General features: G+C 38.7%; 1 protein-coding gene across 7 annotated transcripts in view; it reads right to left on the bottom strand.

The window, feature by feature from the left end:
- Nucleotides 1-18,942, bottom strand: part of SLC25A27 (solute carrier family 25 member 27) — a 31,712-nt gene that overhangs the window by 4,266 nt on the left and 8,504 nt on the right. For 2 of the 7 annotated variants that reach the window (XM_073905042.1, XM_025890732.2), the window contains 6 exons: nucleotides 18,382-18,504; nucleotides 16,265-16,377; nucleotides 12,183-12,267; nucleotides 7,499-7,591; nucleotides 6,776-6,878; nucleotides 1,108-1,726 (listed from right to left, as the gene is read on the bottom strand). In XM_073905042.1, coding sequence (XP_073761143.1) covers nucleotides 1,655-1,726; nucleotides 6,776-6,878; nucleotides 7,499-7,591; nucleotides 12,183-12,267; nucleotides 16,265-16,377; nucleotides 18,382-18,504 — 589 coding nt within the window. In that variant the 3' untranslated portion in view covers nucleotides 1,108-1,654. Of the gene's footprint in view, nucleotides 1-1,107; nucleotides 1,727-6,775; nucleotides 6,879-7,181; nucleotides 7,248-7,498; nucleotides 7,592-12,182; nucleotides 12,268-16,264; nucleotides 16,378-18,381; nucleotides 18,505-18,942 lie in introns of those variants that run through there. The other 5 variants (XM_025890735.2, XM_025890734.2, XR_012381924.1 and 2 more) reach the window with 4 other exon arrangements.

Raw genomic sequence — 18,942 nt, 5'->3', positions numbered from 1 at the left:
AAAGTTATAAAACATGAAAACCCAAAGAGTTCCCAAAGGTGGTCCCAATGCAGAACACTTGGGAATTTAAGTACATAATATTATTTTAAATATATTTAACAACTCAATTCATACAGATTGACAGATGCAATGGAAAAGTAGACCACCAACAGATTTTGACTAAACTCCACATTCTGAAAGTTTCATAGAAAAACAATAAGCCACTGCATATTAGTACATCACATTAAAATATATTTTAAAGTATATTTCCCCTTTTAAATGGCAGTGATTATACATTAGTGCAACCACAGAGCACTTGTAAACTTTTTTTTGTTCAACATCCTCTATGTCCATATCAAACTTTGTTGGGTTAACTCCAAGGTGTTTCTTGGGTCTAAGCTTTTTGAGTGTTCCTATGTCGACAGTTACAGCCTCTACACACAACTCTATCCATCCCTCCAGAAATGCCCACTGTCTGAGGTTGGGGGAACATGTCCAGTGGCATATAGGTCAATCTGAAGAAAAATCTCACCTTTCTAAAATAAGAAAAGGGTATTTGATTCAATGATTGGAGACATAAATGTATACTTAAGTTTATACTTAATCACTGTTTAGGCAGGAAGCTTTTCAGAACTGGGTAAGATTCAGGCTAGAGACAGCTTCAGTGTAATTTCTGAGTTCTCTCTCTCTGGCCCTTAGTGTTAGGGAAGGAGAGATGAGAAAGGATGCCTGTCTGAATTGGCTGACTTCATCTCAGCCTGGCTTTTGAAATGCCCCTGAAAGGCTGATAGTAACAAGTTGCTTTATGAAAAGGACCTACCCACCTAAGCTTTACTCAAACAAGCTGCATTTTTTTATATATCGAGATTCTTAGGGGCTAGCGACAAACTCTGGTTGCAATGGCATACGTAACAAAGCAAATGTTCTTCTCTATGTTCATCAAGACTCAGTCTGTGGCTGTCGGGAAGTCCTTAGCATGTGCAGTGGAGTCCTAGTCAATAATACAGATCTAACTAAAGATGGGACACTGACAGAAAGAAGCTTCTCTCCTTGAAATCCAAGCATCATCTCAACTTGATGTTTTTTTGTCCTCTTGGCAAGAAAAGGTACATCAATTTCCTTCACCACTAGGGAAATTCAAAATGTTTATTCATGAATTTTCATTCACCTCCCTTTAATTTACAGTATGTGCACTTTAACAACAGAAAAAGGAATTATCAAATTTCAATTGAAAATACTGACAACAGTTTAAATATATTTCTGAATCACTACGTATGTATGTATTCTTCCAGATTCCTATTGTCTACTTCAGGTCTGAGATGCTGTCTCCCTTTTGGCACTTCTCTAAGTAGGCTCCTCAGCATAGAATAGCATCTCAAAGGTCAAATCTTCTCGCCCAAGATAAGTGCTCAGGATTCAAATCTTCTTGAAAATTCTGTGCCGGGTCTCATTAGGTGGCCTTGTGTAATCCAACCAGATTGCTTTTAAACAAAAAGAGGAGTCAAAGAGAACTTGGGTTTCCAGAGAAAAATAAAGTGCTGCCCCCTATAAATCACAGTCTCTGTGGAGTGAGGTGTCTTCCTAAAGAGGTAGAAATAATAGGGGTGTGTGTTGTAGATGCCCATATTTCAATGATACTGAACACTGTATCTTTAAGGGCTGGATCTTTAAGGGCTTAAAATGGACTGACTCCACTCATCTCTCTGATTTTTTCGTAAGTAAGCCAGAACACCAGTGACCAAGGGGTCTGAAAGATTAACCAAAGAAGTTAGTGCATATTTCAAAGTGATTATGAATATTCTACATTTATGCATATACATCTTTGAATTACAAAGTAATTTTGAATCCACTTAGGCTGAAACAAATACTTTGGTATTTCACCTTTATAGAGCACTTTATAATTGACAAATATTTTCATGTCTTATTTCTCATAGATTTCTCTGAACAATTTACAATAGAAAGGAAAGGTAATGATATCCCTATTTTACAGATGAGGACATTGAGGCTTAGCAATCAAAAAGCTAGAGTATAGGCTTCTGGCTTCCATTCCAGGGTTCCTTCTACTGAACCCTTCCTGGCTAAGAGGCTGAGACTCAGCATGCCTGAATTCTAGACTGGGCTTCTCTGTGTGTAGTTTGTGGAGCATGACAAGGAGACAGCTAATAACGTGAAAGTGAAGATGAAAGATTATCCTTTGAGAGTTAGATCATAAGCTCAACACCTGATATATCAAAAATGGATATAAAATTTCACATTAAATAGAGAAAAGAGTTTCCAGCTCAGAAAGACTTGACTTGAATGAAGGTATAACCGCATCAAATGGAATTATAAAGGGATGAGGGTTTTTCAACAACAGAAGATGAAAATAACAGAGACACAGAAGGAAATCGCAGAGGAAACACTGGAAGTAATCATCAGAGAAAGGGTATCTTGGATCAAGTTCCTGTCTGGTTTGGTTCATAGGTGGTAGGTAATATTGATCAGAGAGAAACTATCATACTAGAGTCAAAAAAGAAGCTTGAGCAATTAGAATATAAAATGTATTTGGTTAGAGAGTTGGCACAGCAATATTTATGTCCTGTGTTTGGAAATACTGAGCATGTTACATTGGGAGACAGAGACTTTACCAGTGGATTTAGGAGAACACATCTTGGCTAGTTAAATATAATGGAGACATGGACAAAATAAAGAATATGAAGCTGTGATGATATAATATTCTTGTGACCACAAAAATGAAGTGAGCCAGTGATATAACTGCAATCAGATCAAGGAATAGAGGTCTTAGTTAAGAGTGGATTATGTAATCATTCCTAGCTGCTCTGGTAGTCAGACTTCTGTATGCAAATGAAGTAAATGTTAATCAGTGAGTGAGCAAAACAAGGTCATGCTACCTTTACCTAGTGGAAGGGACTGAGGTTGAATTTAGCTGGGTTATGAATGGAAGTTAAACAGGGAGATCAAATAGCCAATAACAGGGGTAGTATACAAATGGCATATACTGAGCCTCTGTGCGGGAGCACATGAGGGTATGGCATGTTTACTTGTTTTTTCTTCCCTAGCATAGTTATACCACAGTAAATAATGCAAGTGTATATGAACCCGTGTTGTCTGCTCTGGTCTGCCTGTTGGAAAACAGAGTCCTTCTCCATGCCTTTTACTGTGGGGCTGAACATAAGGGCTCTTGGGTATTCTTAAATACTAAGATTACAAATAAGCTTTTCCTGTTATTATTCTATGTTCAGCAAGCAACCTTCTGATTATAACTTGCCTTCACGTATAGCTTGAATTTAGGAGGAAGCACACTGTTCAGAGGACTTCAGCATCTGGATCACTTGCCAAGTGTGTTTCTCAATGTGAATGAGTCAATACTGTGGTCTGATCATCAGTTTCAGTGAGTTCAGTTGAGGGTGAATCTGTATTTGCAAGGCCAGTTTACTTGGAAGTGCCCATGAGTCAGCTTTTAAACTCAGGGTCATACACTGTGGCAGATCAACAAGGCAGTGCCACCCTGGTGATCTCTGGTGGTTAGCCAGCCTTTCTCTAGTAACATCTCTTTAGCACTACACACTGTCTCCTTCCCCTGACAACTTTTATAACTAGCTGCAGGATCTGGAGACACTCCATATATTGTATTAGTTAGGAGCATGGGTTTAGAACTGAACAGACCTGCAGTCATTTCCCAGCTCTGCCACATACCAGGTATATATATATGAACTTGAGCAAGTTTCTTATACTCGGAGCCATGTTTCTCTCATCTGAAAAATGAGGATAACACCACCTGTTTTCCTAGGTTCTTATAAGACTTAAAAAAAAATTACGTGTATAAAGAGCTTAGCACAGTGTCTGTCATATATGAAGTACTCTTTTTCCTCATTTATACTTCTTGAGTCTCATGCATAAAGAGAATGGGTCAGATTAAATCGTCTCAGTATTCCTTTGTCTTATTCTCCCTGCCCTCATACCTCCTGACCCTGATTCTGTTTTTCATTAATGGTCTCACCATCCTTACAGTCTCCCACACTAGAAATATAAAAGTTCCATTTCCTTCCTTCCCTCCCCTACCTTCTACATAGAGTCAATTATTAAATCCGGTAGAGTTAACCATAAATGGCCCTAGAATCTGCCTTCTCTCCATTTTTACAATTATCTCCAGGCTAGACCAGAACTTGCCAAAACTTCCTTTCTTGGGTTCTAGCTTTCAGTGTATCTTCTACATTGCTGCCAGACTGATCCTGTCCCCAAACAAACCTTAGTACTTTGCTCCCACAATTAAACAGCTGCTTGCTTACTACAGGTTGCACCTAAACCACTAAACTTGCCTTCCAAGGTCCTTCTTAACCCAGTCCTTAAGTACTTCTCTAGCATTCTGCCCCACCACATCCCCTCTGAGGACCTGTTCTTCAGCTACACTGAATTTTCTGCAGTTGTCCAAACCCATTGGGTCCACACATGACTTGATGCCTATGCTCATGTTGCTTCCTCACGCCTTTCTTGTTAAATGCCCACTGATCTTTCAAAGCTCAGATCAGATATCATTTCTGTGAAAGACTTTGTGACTTCCTAAACAGGCAAAGCCATTTTTTACTTTACTATCCATGTTCTCACCCCATTTTGTTCATACCATGAGTAGAGCACTAATACAACCTGCTTAGTATGACCACGTCCTCTGGAGTCAAACTTCCTGGGTTTGATTCCTGACTCCATTAAATAATAACCACCTAACCTGGCCCAGTTATTCAGACTCTTTAAGCTTTTGTTTCTCCTCTGTAAAAGACATATGATAATAACCTAGTGAAGAGATTATTGGGAGAATTCAGTGAGCTAAGCCATGAAAACGATTAGCACAGTATTGGTGCTAATACCAAGTGATTTAATAATATTGACTTTATTATTTCTGAAATTTTAACTACTTACATGTCTGTCTTCTCCAACACATTATAAACTGCTCTCATGCAAAAAATAAACATCTCACTCCTTAGTGAGATAGTGCTTGGTTCATGCAGGCCAAATCAGAATCTTCCTTTCCATTAAGAAATATCCACAGATTTGAGATAATTTCAAGGTATAATCAAGACAATCAAAATAAGGTTTTATACTTGGGTACACTTTTGTATCAGATATTGCTAAGGGCTTTGGATATTAACTCCATGTTAATAGATACCACTATTGCTTGGTGATGTCATTTATTCCCAGAACTTCAATTCCCATCTACATGTAGATGGTGCCCACCTCTAAAGCTCCATCCCCATATGCTCTGTAAGATCCAGATCGATATATGAAGGAGCCAGCTAGACATCTGTTCTTAGATGTCCTATGAATACCCAAAACTTAAAAAAATCTAGAACTATGCTTGCTATTCTACCACAGAATCTTCCCTACGAATGATCTCCATGTTAGGAAACTACATCATCTGTTGCTCAATTTGGGAATCTGGGAATGAAGCCCAATTTTCCTTTTCTTCCCTGACCATTTTCCCCTCCCCATCCAGTCATGCTTCTAGCTCCTTGCTATCTCCTAAATTGTTTTTTGAATCTTTTTCTGTCCCCATTGTAATACTCTCGTGCAAGCTATCATTATGTCTCATCTACCACTACTCCGGGCCTTTCCCACATGGCAGCCGGAATGATCTTTTTAAAAACATACATGTCATCAAGCCAGTGCCCCTCACTCTTCTGGGTCCCACAGCCCTTCCCAAACTGGCCTCTGCCTCTCTCTGGCCTCATCTTGTGCCTCTCTCATCCATGTCTCCATGCCTTGGTCTGCTAGGTTTCCTTCAATTCCCTGAGCTCGTCATGTTCTCTGTCCACTCCAACTATCCCTCTACCCAGAATGTTTTTTCTGCTCCTTTTACCTGGCCAAGTCCACTCATTCTTCGGAACTCAGTATTAAAGTCCATTCTCCAAGGAGCTGTTTCTAATCTCCAAGCCTAGGCTGTATGTACTTGCTATATATTTTCATAAGAGCATGCACTTTTCCTTTACCACTCATCACTTCTAGTTTTTTATTCAATGTTTGGCCTTACTTAATTAGAAACTCCAGCACTAGAGCAGGGGCTGACACTCTCCTGTTCATCCCAAAGCCAGGCATTGAGTCCAGGGCTTTGCATGGACTAGGTGCTCAATTAATATTATTATATTGTGTAAAGTGTCGATTGTTTGTTGAATTTCTAAATCCATGACTCATTCATTCTTTCAAATATGTTCTAACTTACAAAATACTTGAGTACCTTGTTTTTATTATATATCTTATGTTACTTGAATAAGTCTATCTAATTCTACATCTTAGCTTACCTCAGTAAAAAGTAATATCCAGATCAAATAAAAATGACATAATGCTTTCTTAGCAGAGCTTTGTGGTTGTAAGTATTAATAGATAGGCAACATTTGCCAGCAAAGTAACAAATTTTGTTTGAAACAGTAACATTTTCATAGGAACAGTCTCTAGTATAAAATCTTTATACCTGTCCCAAACTTACAATACTTTGGCTAAATGGACTACTAAAGGTTTTACATTGCAGAAAACCCTATCCACTGGCTTTCTAACAACAGAATGTCAACCTATTCATTTCTAGATGTAACTGAATTATTTTACTTTAATCCAGCAAGGAAGGTAATGGGACTCTGAGGAGAGGTAAAATGAAAAAAAAAAAAAACAGATATAAAAAGGAGAGAAAGCATTGTGGTTTGGGGGACGAGCCATGCTAAAAACCAAAAGAGAAAAGGGAAAATATTTGTAGATTAAAAGCAATTTAAGTACAAAGAAAACAAAAACAAAGGAAGGAAAAACCTGACATTACCATTCTCAGCCAAGATGGTAAAAAGCCTTTATATAGACTCATGAATCCTTCTCCTTGAACAGCCTGAATCAAGCAGTCAGTTGATGATTTATACAAAAGTCCCCTAAAAAGGAAAGTGGAGAGTTTGCTAAACTTTTTGTGTGTAAATAGATGTATAAATAAAACATAAATTAAAAAATAAACTAAGGAAACTTACTTAAACATTTTCTGCTATTTTAAAACAAATAATACTTGTGGTTCAGTATATATAAATCACCTCTTTTGAGTTTAAAGATAATTTCTTTAGGTTTCTAAGGTTGACTCTTCGGATTCATCCCACCCTTAGTCTTATACTTAGAATTCACTCCACCTGATCTCTTCCAGAGAGAACATACTGTTTTATATCAAATCAAATTCTCCATGTTACCTGTAAGTCATAAGCTTCTGAAGAAAGTGCTCTGTAAATTCTCAGCAGAGTATATTTTCATAAACTCTTTGAAAACAATAAAATCACAATAAATACCTTGTGTCTAAAGAATATGATCATTAAATTAACTTATATCCCCAAATGCACAGTACTTTTCCATCAGACAAAGAGTAGGTAATTACATAAAAACAGTTTGCTGGTTGAAGACATGATCACACAGATATATTTCTATCAAGAATAAATACAAGGAAACATCTTTAAGGAACATTATTATTACAGACATTTGAACACATGGAGAGTGAAGACTTTGTATCTACCTTCCTTGTTTATCTCGTGGTTGATTCATTATTCGGCTTTTGATGACATCAGCAGGGGTTGCCAGAATAGAAGCTACCAGTCCGGAACATAAACTATAAATACAAATAAGTGATTTTGCAAGGATAATAAATATAGTGGTTTCTAAATTATAAGAAAAGGAAATTTGATATTTAGAAAGAATGGAATATTAAATATATTATTGTATTATTCTTCATAATTTATTTTCGCTTAAAATCAATGCTTAATGAAATCATTAGAGAGGTAGAAAAAAATGAAAGCTTTTTAAAAGAATGTCCAGTCAACAAATATACATTGGACACCTACTGGTGGCAGGTACTCTTCTAGGCAGTAAAGAGGACACACGTGACCCTGTCCCTGAGGTCCTTACTTAGGAAGAGGCAGAGAAGAAATGAATAATTTCAGATGCCGGTAAGTGCTACGAACAAAACAAAATGGGATAGCATGGTAGGGAGTAACTGGGTGACAAGCCGTCGTGGAGAGGCTCTTGAGTGGCAGCAGAATGGTGAGGAACAATTACGTAAAGCCATGAAGGAAGAATGTTGCAGGCCAGAGGAACAGCCCAGGAAAAGCCCTGACTCAGAAATGGCCATGGTGGGCTGAAGAGAGAGAAAGCGGCTGACACGGCCACGGCATCCTGAAGGAGTCCAGCCAGATGAAAGACTGAAGAGGTAGGCAGAGATCAGCCCAGGAAGGCTATTGACGGAGTGTGATTTTATTCTGGATGTGAATGAAAGCCACTGAGAGGATCTTCCGCAGGGGAATCACCTAATTTGGTTAATATTTAACCAATAAAAAATTCACTTTGACCAGTTTAAGCCTCACTTCACTAAGCTATTCCATTTGAATATAATCTTACCTTCTTCTGTCCATCCTAAGGAATCTAAAATACAAGCCTAATTAAAATATTTTCCCCTACTTTATGCCATCTAAGACTCATTCCTTATTACCTGATTTAGCTCATACACTGGCTGTCATACATATTACTCCAAGATCATCTCTCCCTTCACCCATTACGCTCTAACAATATAACTAAGTGTAGCGCTGTATTTACCATACTATGCAACATCTCCATGCCTGCACCCCTATCTAATTGGAAAATTCCTGTTTATCCTTCAATCTATGCTCAGGCATAAAGTCTAATGAGTTTCTGTTTATCCCTTCTCCCTTTGTCCAACAAGGTTAATGGCTCCTTCTTGTCAGTTACTCAGAACAAAATGGCTGTGGTCAACCTACTGCAGAGTCAGTCACAATTCTGTAAATGACTGACTAAAAAGTTAAGAAATCACTAGTAGTTCATTATACTTGTGGGCATGAGAGGCAATACAGAGCATGAATTTCCACAAACTGAAAACCCACGAGCTGCTTTAAACTTTTCCACAAGAAAGACCTATGATGAGAAAAGGGGTGGTTGACCTGAGTCATGGAGAATAAAGTCCCATATCCCATAAGCTGAATCTACTACAGAAACTGGAATCAAGGCAGCCTGAATAACAGCTTTTGTTTGGCTAATGGAAAGCTGGAAAGGAAAATTGTGAAAAACTTTTAGGTCCTTCTGGGACATCAAATACCTCGCAAAGGTAAGGACCACTGACTTCTGTCCCAAGGCTTTTGAAGTCTCTGAAGGCTCTACAGCAGGGAAGTTGAAGCTACCTTAGGAATCTTCATACTCTCTCTTACTCTAAACTGCTGTAGCAGAAAGTACCCAGATTTTGTCTACCTCTTTCAGGTCAGGATTTATAATGCAAAGGGGAAAATTACTTTAGAAATACTTGAATTCAAGGGAAGGAACCCATATAACCTATTTCACATTACAGCAAATGATCCAACTGCGCATATAACGTCCTTGGGTCTCTGTCCACATAACAGGTATTGTCTATGTGGAAAGAGCTCTTGTTTCACCATATACATTCCAGTAGGTGTACACTACTGCTCTTTTTATATTCTTTCCTATTAGTTCAGATTCTTTGAAAGTTTAATACCATTGGTTTTAATATACCTTAATATTTTCACACAGGAACCTCTTAACTAACACCTAATACAGTGTGATCTGGCTAAACTTCTTTAAAACATAAATATTAAAAGACAGAGAATAATGTATTCAGGAGGTCTCAAGGAAGATGGTATCTAGAGTCAAAGGGAAAAGATAGAGCAATAAAAGGAACATTGATTTCGCCCAAGTTACTTGCACTGAAATGGACATTGCTGCTTTTTGCTATTGCCTTCATCACTCCTGGCTAGCAACAGCCCAAAATGAAGCCGAGGACACAGCTGAAGTGATAACAGACAGAAAGTGACTGGGCGAGTCTTCTGCCTCTCCAGGAGGCCAAGTGGCTATCTGCAAGACCAGGTTCAGATCCTCCATCAGCACTGTTTCAGAGAAAGCCAGCCTCTTAAGGATGAACTACACAAGCATGCTCATGTGTCATCTTCACACAGAGTAAACTCGCCTTTCTTACAGTTTTACCTCTCAACAGCCTCATGATTTAAAAAGAAGAAAAATAAGGTTATCCTGATCTTTCTGTCCTATATCATTTCCTGGCCATTAATTCAACTCCCTACTTTTCCTGTTTCCTTGATTAACATACCTTGCTACCTGCCTTGCCACCTCACTGAAATCCTGGCTTGTCTTTACTGCTCCTGCCCTACCCCAGGACTTTTTACTTACCCCATTTTTAGAAATTGTGGTAAAATAGACACAACATACAATTTACCATTTTAATCACTTTTAGGTGCACAGTTCAGTGCTTATACCGTTTTTATTCTTTATATCAATTTTTGTTTTCCTTAGGTGTTGGATGGCTCATATAAAGCTCTCTGGTTGTGCAGCTACAATCCCCCTTCATTTTCTTCTAGGACACAGTATCCAGAACTTCCAGACCACATAGCACCATTTATCTACTTAGATTTGAGTTCATCATTAGCAACTTTTGAGCTGCCTCATATACCGCACATATTCATACCAACCCGTTTAAAAAACTGATCCAGTGGTACAGCTTAAAAAGGAAGCAAATGCCCATCATCCCATTTTCCTAAAACCTGAATTAGAGAAGAATGAGACTAAGTTATTTCAGTTATTAGGACTGGAATATATACAGCTGGAAATCTTGTTTTTCCACAAAAGATCTGTTTGGTAGGGTAATATATGTTAGGAAGATTTACACCTGCCAGGAAATCCATGATTCTTTGGCTAGATGTGGTATTTCAAAGACCATTTGGGTAGAAAGACCATGAAATAGAGTGTTAATATCAATGTGGTACTATAGGACAGACCTGAATATCTTGCTTCTGGAGTAGATCATAACACCAGAGCAGACAAGCATCTTGAAAGATGAACAACTCTAACAAGGTGACTCAACTGGGTAGAAACTGGAGACGAACGTCTCCTGGGCAGAGTGAACAGCATGAACAAAGATAGTGCGGGAAAGATGACAAGGGTTTATACAGATATAATACATGTGTTTATCAGAATGGAAATAAGAAGTGGAAGGAGGCCCACATCCTCAGTTTTCTCTGAAAGAGGAGGCCAGACTATTGGCTACAGAAAGTATGGTGTAGCTTGTGAACAAATCTGGGTGAGAATGTGGAATGGAAAAGAATGGTAAGCAAAGACATATACAAAGATTGCTCTAGTAGCACTAAGGATCACACTTACTTTAAGAGCGGAGGAATGAAGAAAAACTACTCTAGGAATATAAAGCTAAGGTGAATCTGGAATTAGGAATTACTTATATCTATATATCTCCAAGTTTCATTGGTTCAACACTATTAATGTGCTTTTGGGGTCATCTAAATAGCATAAAGCATTCTGGAATTTGGACACAAGATCAGAAGCTAAATGAAATCACTATAATGTTATGAACACTAGACATCTATAAAGTAACTCACTCTAATGGATAATTTGAAATTGTGTTGCAAAGAGATAAGATACTGCTCCTTCCTGGAGTGCTCTTCTTCCTGTCTCTGTCAAGAGCTATAGCCCTTCAAAACACTTAATTCTAGCTCCTTTATAGGCCCCTCCAACTGGTTATTTTTTTCTTCCTCTTCTGAATGCTACAGAAACTAGTCACTTTGTTTCAGCATTTAAGATTTTATTTATTTATTTGAGGGGGGCATAGTGGTAGAGGGAGAGGAAGAAGCAGACTCTCTGCTAAGCAGGGAGCATGACAACGGAGGGCTCAATCCCAAGACCCTGGGATCATGACCTGAGCCAAAGGCAGATGCTTAACTGACTGAGCCACCCAGGTGCCCCTGTATATTTTTATATTTGTCTTGTTTTCCCCTTGGTCAACCCCTGCAAAGGAACCTGGATTACCCTTTGTACCCACTGCAGGGCCCTGCAGGTGCCTTTATCATAAGAGATGCTCAAACATATCTGTGGAATTGAATTGGAGAACTGATCAACAGAATCTGACCCCAGGATGGTCCCATCAAGGTGCAAATATTTGGGACCGTTTAATATGAAACATTCTGCAATTTTGTCTCTCTCTTCCCCATTTTAACTGCAAAAAATTTTAAGAAAATTGTTCTTTTTAAATGTACTATCATATTACTCTAAGGGTAATATCACTAGATTCTCGATCAAAAGAGACAAAAGTTTAGAATTTATGACAAATATGAAGAAAAGTGATATAGAAAATAATTCAAACTAAAATAATCACCTACCTCGATAAACCATGAGTCATGATATTGTCCTCAAGTGGTGTATTCAGTACCAAATAGTGTTTCACTGTATCATAAGTGGTTAAATCTGGCAATAAAAAGAAAAAGAAGGCTGAAATATTCATTTGGCAATGAATTTCTTTTATGTTAAGAATATATTAGTCTTGGGCGCCTGGGTGGCTCAGTTGGTTGGGCGACTGCCTTCGGCTCGGGTCATGATCCTGGAGTCCCGGGATCGAGTCCCACATCGGGCTCCCTGGTCAGCGGGGAGTCTGCTTCTCCCTCTGACCCTCCCCCCTCTCATGTGCTCTCTCTCTCTTTCTCGCTCTCTCAAATAAATAAATAAAATCTTTTTTTAAAAAAAGAATATATTAGTCTTAGGAGGCCTGGGTGGCTCAGTCGGTTAAGCCTCCGACTCTTGATTTTGGCTCAGGTCATGATCTCAGGGTTATGAGATCAAGCCCTATATGTTGGGTTCCAAGCTGAGCATGGAGCCTGCTTAAGATTCTCTCTCTCTCCCCCTCTCCCTCTGTCCCTCTCATCCCCCTGCTCACATACACACACTCTCTCAAGAAAAAAAAAAAAGAATAGGTTAGGCTTGGGGCAGGAATGTGTACAAGGTGAAAGATGCTATTATCATTCTCAAGCACGGGAAAGCGACCTACAGATGGAGGGGGAGGAAAAGAGGAAGAGAGACAGACATTCAATTATATTGTTTGAACATCTGAATCCAGCTATGCCTAATGTCAGCTCAACCCCTGGACTTCTTAATATTTGAGATGATAAATTCCTTTTTTAATCCTAAGTAGGTTGAGTTGAAATTCTGTCACTTATAAATAAAAGGTCCTGGCCATTATTCTACATTAAGCTTTTTATATATTTTTTTCTAATGACAATGAAGAGCTTTGAAGAGTTTTAAACAGGGCAGTGATATATTACAACTCTGGAGTTTTCTAATGACTACCTACAGTGAAGTACAGGAAATGAATTGTAAAGAGGCAAGAATGGATAGATGCATTTGATCATTCACCAAATATGTGTCTACCATGTGGTAGTAGGCATTATTCTAGGTGCTGGGGTAAGAGCCATCAACAAACTGAACAAAATCCTCATTCTTTGTTGAGGGATGAGATAGCAACCAAATATGTAAACCACAGCATTTCAGATAGTTATAACTGCTCTGAAGACAAATAAGGCAAAGAAAGGGGATAAGAATATCAGAACGTGGAGAAGAATGATGTATGTGAATTTTAAAGATGTGATCAGGGAAAGCTTCTTAATAACATCTAAATGGAGACCTAAAGGAAACATGAGGAAATAAACCTTGTAGCTATCTAAGAGAAGGTGTCCCAGGAAAAACAACATATGTATTATATCCCTGAAGCAAAAGTCAGCTTGGTACATTAGAGGAACAGCAAGAATACTGGTCTAACAGGAGCAGAGTAAGCAAGGGCTAGAGAAGTAGCAGAGTCCAGAAGATGGGGAGCTACAGAAGCCAGGACAGGGTTTTGAGCAGAGCAGTGATGACTGTGGATTACTGTTTACGTGGACATTTTGGCTGTTCTGCCGTGACTAGACTACAGGGAAACAAGACAGATTAGAGATGAGACTATTGCATTTATTCTGGTGAGAGATGATGATGTTTTGGCTAAAGGAGCTGTGGAGCACTGGTCAGATTCTAGATATGTTTTGAAGGCGGAATCACCAAATTGAATAGAGAGGGAAAGAAAGGAATCAAAGATGACTACAGGATTTTGAGCTTAAACAGTTTGAAGGGCAGAGCTGCCATTTTTGGAGATGGTGAAAATGAGAACTGACTAATTTAAAATGTTTTAAGTAAGATGATGGAGTGGTGACCTTGATCAGAGCAGTTTCCAATGCATAGTGGGACAAAATGGCCGTGAGGTAGATATAGGAAGACTAGTTTGGAGGCTTCATAGTGATCCAGTAGAAGGAGGTAAATAATACTTGGACAAAGGAGTGGCTCCAGGGATGAAAAGAAATGGATGGATGTGAGATACGGCTAGGAGACAGAAGTGGTTGGACTTGGTGACCGATTGGCTATAAGAAGTAAGTGAAAGGAAAGAGACAAAACTAGGTTTTGTCTAGGTTTCTGCATTGTTCAAGTGAGAAGGTGATATCATATATTGGGGTTGGGAAGAATGGAGAACGAAGTAGTTTGATAAATGAGTTTGGTTTGGACACAAAGTGATATATTCAAGATAACCCAAATAAACATGCTGAGTAAATAGCTGGAAGCTGGAAGAGAAATCTGAGCTACAACAGATTTTGAAGCATTAAATTGAGAAATTACAATCAGTAAAGATTCCTGATAACTAAAATAGCTACCAATATGATGCAGTAGCCATGGATGGACTGAAATAGCAAAATAAATAAATTAACTAAAAGATTTACTTCCTTTGATGTTTAAGCGATATGTTACTATAACCCTCAAAAAGGCCATTCCTGGGACATCTGTGTGGCTCAGTCATTAAGCGCCTGCCTTTGGCTTAGGTCATGATCCCAGGGGCCTGGGATTGAGCCCCTCATCGGGCTCCCTGCTCAGCAGGAAGCCTGCTTCTCCCTCTCCCACTCCCCCCGCTGTGTTCTCTCTTTCACTGTGTCTTTCTCTGTCAAATAAATAAATAAATAATCTTAAAAAAAAAAAAGGCCATCCCTTCATTTCCTAGAATCATATATTTTGGTCTTAGAAACAATCCTTTCATTCAATAATACGTTCATCAAATGTTTACTGACTACATAAGGGACTAGTTAAATAATGATAAATAAAATGTCCTTGCCTTCAGGGGACTCATTATTGAGCGGAGGAGATAGACACACAGTAGAAAGCAATGGAATGAGGTACAAGCGATCACAGAGATAAGCGCTGGGAACTACAGAAACTCATAAAAGGGCATCTCACAACATGGCTAGGGAAGGGTGGTTGTGGGGTTCAGGAAAAATACAAGGTGGAGAGACATTTCAGTGGAGTACGAAAAGATCTGCAGAAGGATACCAAATAGAAGAAGAGGGAAATTGAGAAAGTAGAAGGTGAAGAGCAGCGTGATATGTGCAGGTAGAGGAACCTTCTAGCTCATGACTCTCTGCTTCACTCTTTACTCCCGAATCAGTGAATTGCTCAATTCCCTGAAGGCACCTGTTGGATTGTAAAGACTTTCTATATTATGTTATGAAATTTCCACTTTCTTCTGTGAGTGATGAGAAACCAGTAAAAGGTTGTAAGGGTCCCAGTAACATGTTCAGACCTGTGTTTTAGATATATCCCTCTGGATACTAGGTATAAATTTGAGGACAGGGGAGAAGACCAGCCTGATGGTTATGGCAGTGCCCTAGCTGTGTGGCTTTGATAGTGAGAACTGTAAAAATGGTCATTTTAAAGACGCTAAGGTGGTAGGTATTGGAGAGGGTATACTTTTAAGAAATATTTAGAAGACAGAAGCAAGGGTAAGCATCTGCCTTCGGCTCAGGTCACAATCCCAGGGTCCTGGGATAGAGTCCTGCATCGGGCTCCCTGCTTCTCCCTCTGCCTGCTCTGCCTGCTGCCACCCCTGCTTGTGTGTTCCCTCTCTCTCTGAAAAATAAATAAATAAAATCTTAAAAAAAAAAAAAAAAGACAGAAGCAGTTACTGACTGACTATGAGAAGTGAGGGGCAGGATGAGTTAAGGAAATGTTCAGGTTTCCAGTCTGGGATGCCTGCTGCACAAGCTGGGGGAAGAGCTGGACATTCTGGATATAATGATTGTCACAAGGTTACATGTGCCAGTTTGGATCTTGGAGGAGGGTGTGGGTAGAGAGGAGGCCTTAGAAATAGTTTAGTCCTATCTCCTTATTGTCACAATTTGCTTGTTTTAGGAAATCCTTTTCATAGATCACCATGGAGAAAAGGGAAAATACTCTAGAGAAAATATTCAATTAAGGAGTCACAACATAAAAGAAGACCGCTGCCAATGTATATTACTAAAAATAATAAAATGGAATTTTTCATTTTCCCTGATGTCAGTGCTTATCATTACAATGGTGAAGGCAGTTAGGACTTATCAGAGTTCAATAAAGTTTCCATTACCTCCCATATTCACCAGTGCTGCTCTTTGTATATTGGGTACCCAGCCTGCCCAAAGCCCACGTATTCCTCCTTCAGATAAGATTTTTGCAAATGCATGATGCACACCACGAAATCTAAAGGAAAAATAATAATGAAATGTGAAAATCTATGCATTTCTATGGAATGCAACTGGATAAACTTCACCTATAGCTGTTATGATTTGAAATAAAATAACATCTTAATTATCCAGAACTGTTAGAAATTTAAAAAAAAAAGTCAATCCTCACATATTCTCATAAAAGAAATGAAATTTTTAGTGTAAAGAGTAGGGAGGCCAATCTTATAATAGAAGTTCTTAAAATTGAATACATTTTTGGCTTATAAAAATCTACTACCCTATCCTGATTTTGTTCATTTTTTTTTTTTTTTGGTACAGAGGTGAAATATGGTGCTGCACCATGAATCAAATCTGGAAACCTCTGTTATAAAATAATAGTCTGGGTTTTATATAGTCAGAAATACCTAGAGTCCAATGCCACCTTTACCACTTAGTAGCTGAGTGGCTTTTACTTAGGCACTACATTCCCTTATTCTCACCAAAAAGATAATATGACATATTTATTTGGCATGCATAATTGCTATAATGTTACATGGGAAGTTATATTCACAAATGATGGTCATTGAAGTTAAAATCTGTTATGCACTTATTAAGCACAAGACTTTTTATATACATAAGATAAATTTTATTCCTGAAAACTCTATTAAGTGTGAATTTACATTCCAATTTCCATCTGAGGAAACAGGCTTAGAGAAGTTAAGGAACTTGACTAGGGTCAGAGCTAAAATGTGGTAAAGGCTGGATAATGAATCCCAGGTTATCTGACCCCAAGGTTGATGTTCTTTATAACAACAGGAAATGTTTTTTACTACTATATCAAACCAAAAATTTCCAACAGTGAAGACAAAGGAAGGGGAAAAATTGATGAGATTAGTTAAAAACTCGGATTTTTCTGGATCCCAATAGTTCTCTCCATATAGCCAACCATGGCAACATCACTTCTTCCTGCTACTTTAGTAATTAACTAGAAGTTGTTACAAGATGACAAAATGGGTCCTGGGATTCTGTAAACTACTTGGTTAAGTCAGAGTGGTACCCTTTTCTCCTCTGTGGTGGGTGTTCTCTCTGTTTGGAGGGCTCAAGGGGGGCCTGGACTGCCAAACCCAACCTCAACTTCCACTGAGCCAGCTAGAGGAGCAGCACTGTGAAGAGCAGTGGTCAGTGAGAGTGGTGGACTCCCAAAGGAGGTCCCAAACCCTCCTTCACCTCTGGCCCAGCCACAGACCTGTGTTCAGAGAGCAGACCTCTTCATACTCGGCCCAAGGCATTCTGCACTTTTCCTCTTCTCTGGGAGAGGTCTATCAATCTCAAAGATTTTGCCCCTTTCCCAGAGAAACAGACTAAGTGGTATTTTAATAAATTATTGAACATGACGTCCTTTGAAGAAAGGCAGACTTCAATAATTGGAGTAATGCAATAGGAGAATTTTGTATCACAAAGGCCTAATAAAAACCTTCCTTAAACTTGGGGAAAAGAGGAGGAATGGGATTAGACAAGGAAGTGGGAAGAACTTGCAAAGTCAATCTTGCTATTTCCCTTCTTTCAGGGATAAAGAGAAAGGAACCTAGCTTTTAGCCATGGAAGAGCTGAGGCAGTCTAACTGTCATGCAAACCTTCTGAAGGGTCCCTTTGAAAGATAAAGAAACAGTAGGAGTGCTAAGTGACTTCTACAACACTAAATCACAACAGCAAAATTGGGGTTCACACTGGGGCAAATTGCAAATTTTAGTGATCAGACTCTTTATATCAAGCTGTAATGGGACAAGTCTAGCTGACTAGGCTGGGAAAAGCAGCAAACAGCTACGCATACATATAATTTTTCTGGTAGAGAACATGGGCACCTTATCATGCAATGAAAGATCCGTGTTAGCTCTCCTCTTAATGAATACATCCTCCAAGTTGAAAGAGTCAGAATTAATGTCTTCACTGAATGTTAGATTACAAAAATGCATAAATCAGTAGGTACATGTTCAAACTATGACAGGGGGAAGGAATGGAATCAGTTAATTGGAGAACTTACCGCAAAGGTTTTCCTTCAAGTTTCCTTTTTCCTTCCATTTGCATCTGAACCTTCACTAGATCAGTTGGGTTGGCTAAAAATTGGCCAACAACACCAGCCATCATACCTCCAATTACTGATTTCCTAATTACAAAAGGAGATACATTTTTTAATAGTTTCTGTTAATTTTGCAAATTTTGTAGTGAGCAGTACCAAGCTGGTCCAGCCCCGGCATAGGGGATTTAAAACCAAGTGAAGAAAAGGATGGATGTACAAATCACAGAGGAAAGTAGATGGTTTGTCTGTTTATTGAGGGGAGGGTTAAAGGACTATAAGGAGTTGAAATTCAAATCTGGTTTCAGGGGCCTTCTATGGCCTGAAATTCAAAAGAAGGGCAGTTGCTTCAAAGTTATAAATATCTGAACTGACCATTTAATTGTAGTTTAATTCTGACCATCGGGGAATAAAAACAGCATAGATGTAATCAGTCTAACAGACAAAAGATGGTAAGTCAGAGTTTGTAAATTACTATTTTAGTAGTTTTGCAAAGTAAAGGGGGGTTGATAACTTTTTTCTCTTTGA

The sequence above is a fragment of the Callorhinus ursinus genome, unplaced genomic scaffold, assembly GCF_003265705.2.
Source record: "Callorhinus ursinus isolate GAN/ISIS: 27379988/994484 unplaced genomic scaffold, GSC_fseal_2.0 scaffold22, whole genome shotgun sequence".
Lineage (NCBI taxonomy): Eukaryota > Metazoa > Chordata > Mammalia > Carnivora > Otariidae > Callorhinus > Callorhinus ursinus.
This window is presented reverse-complemented; position numbering and strand designations above follow the sequence as displayed.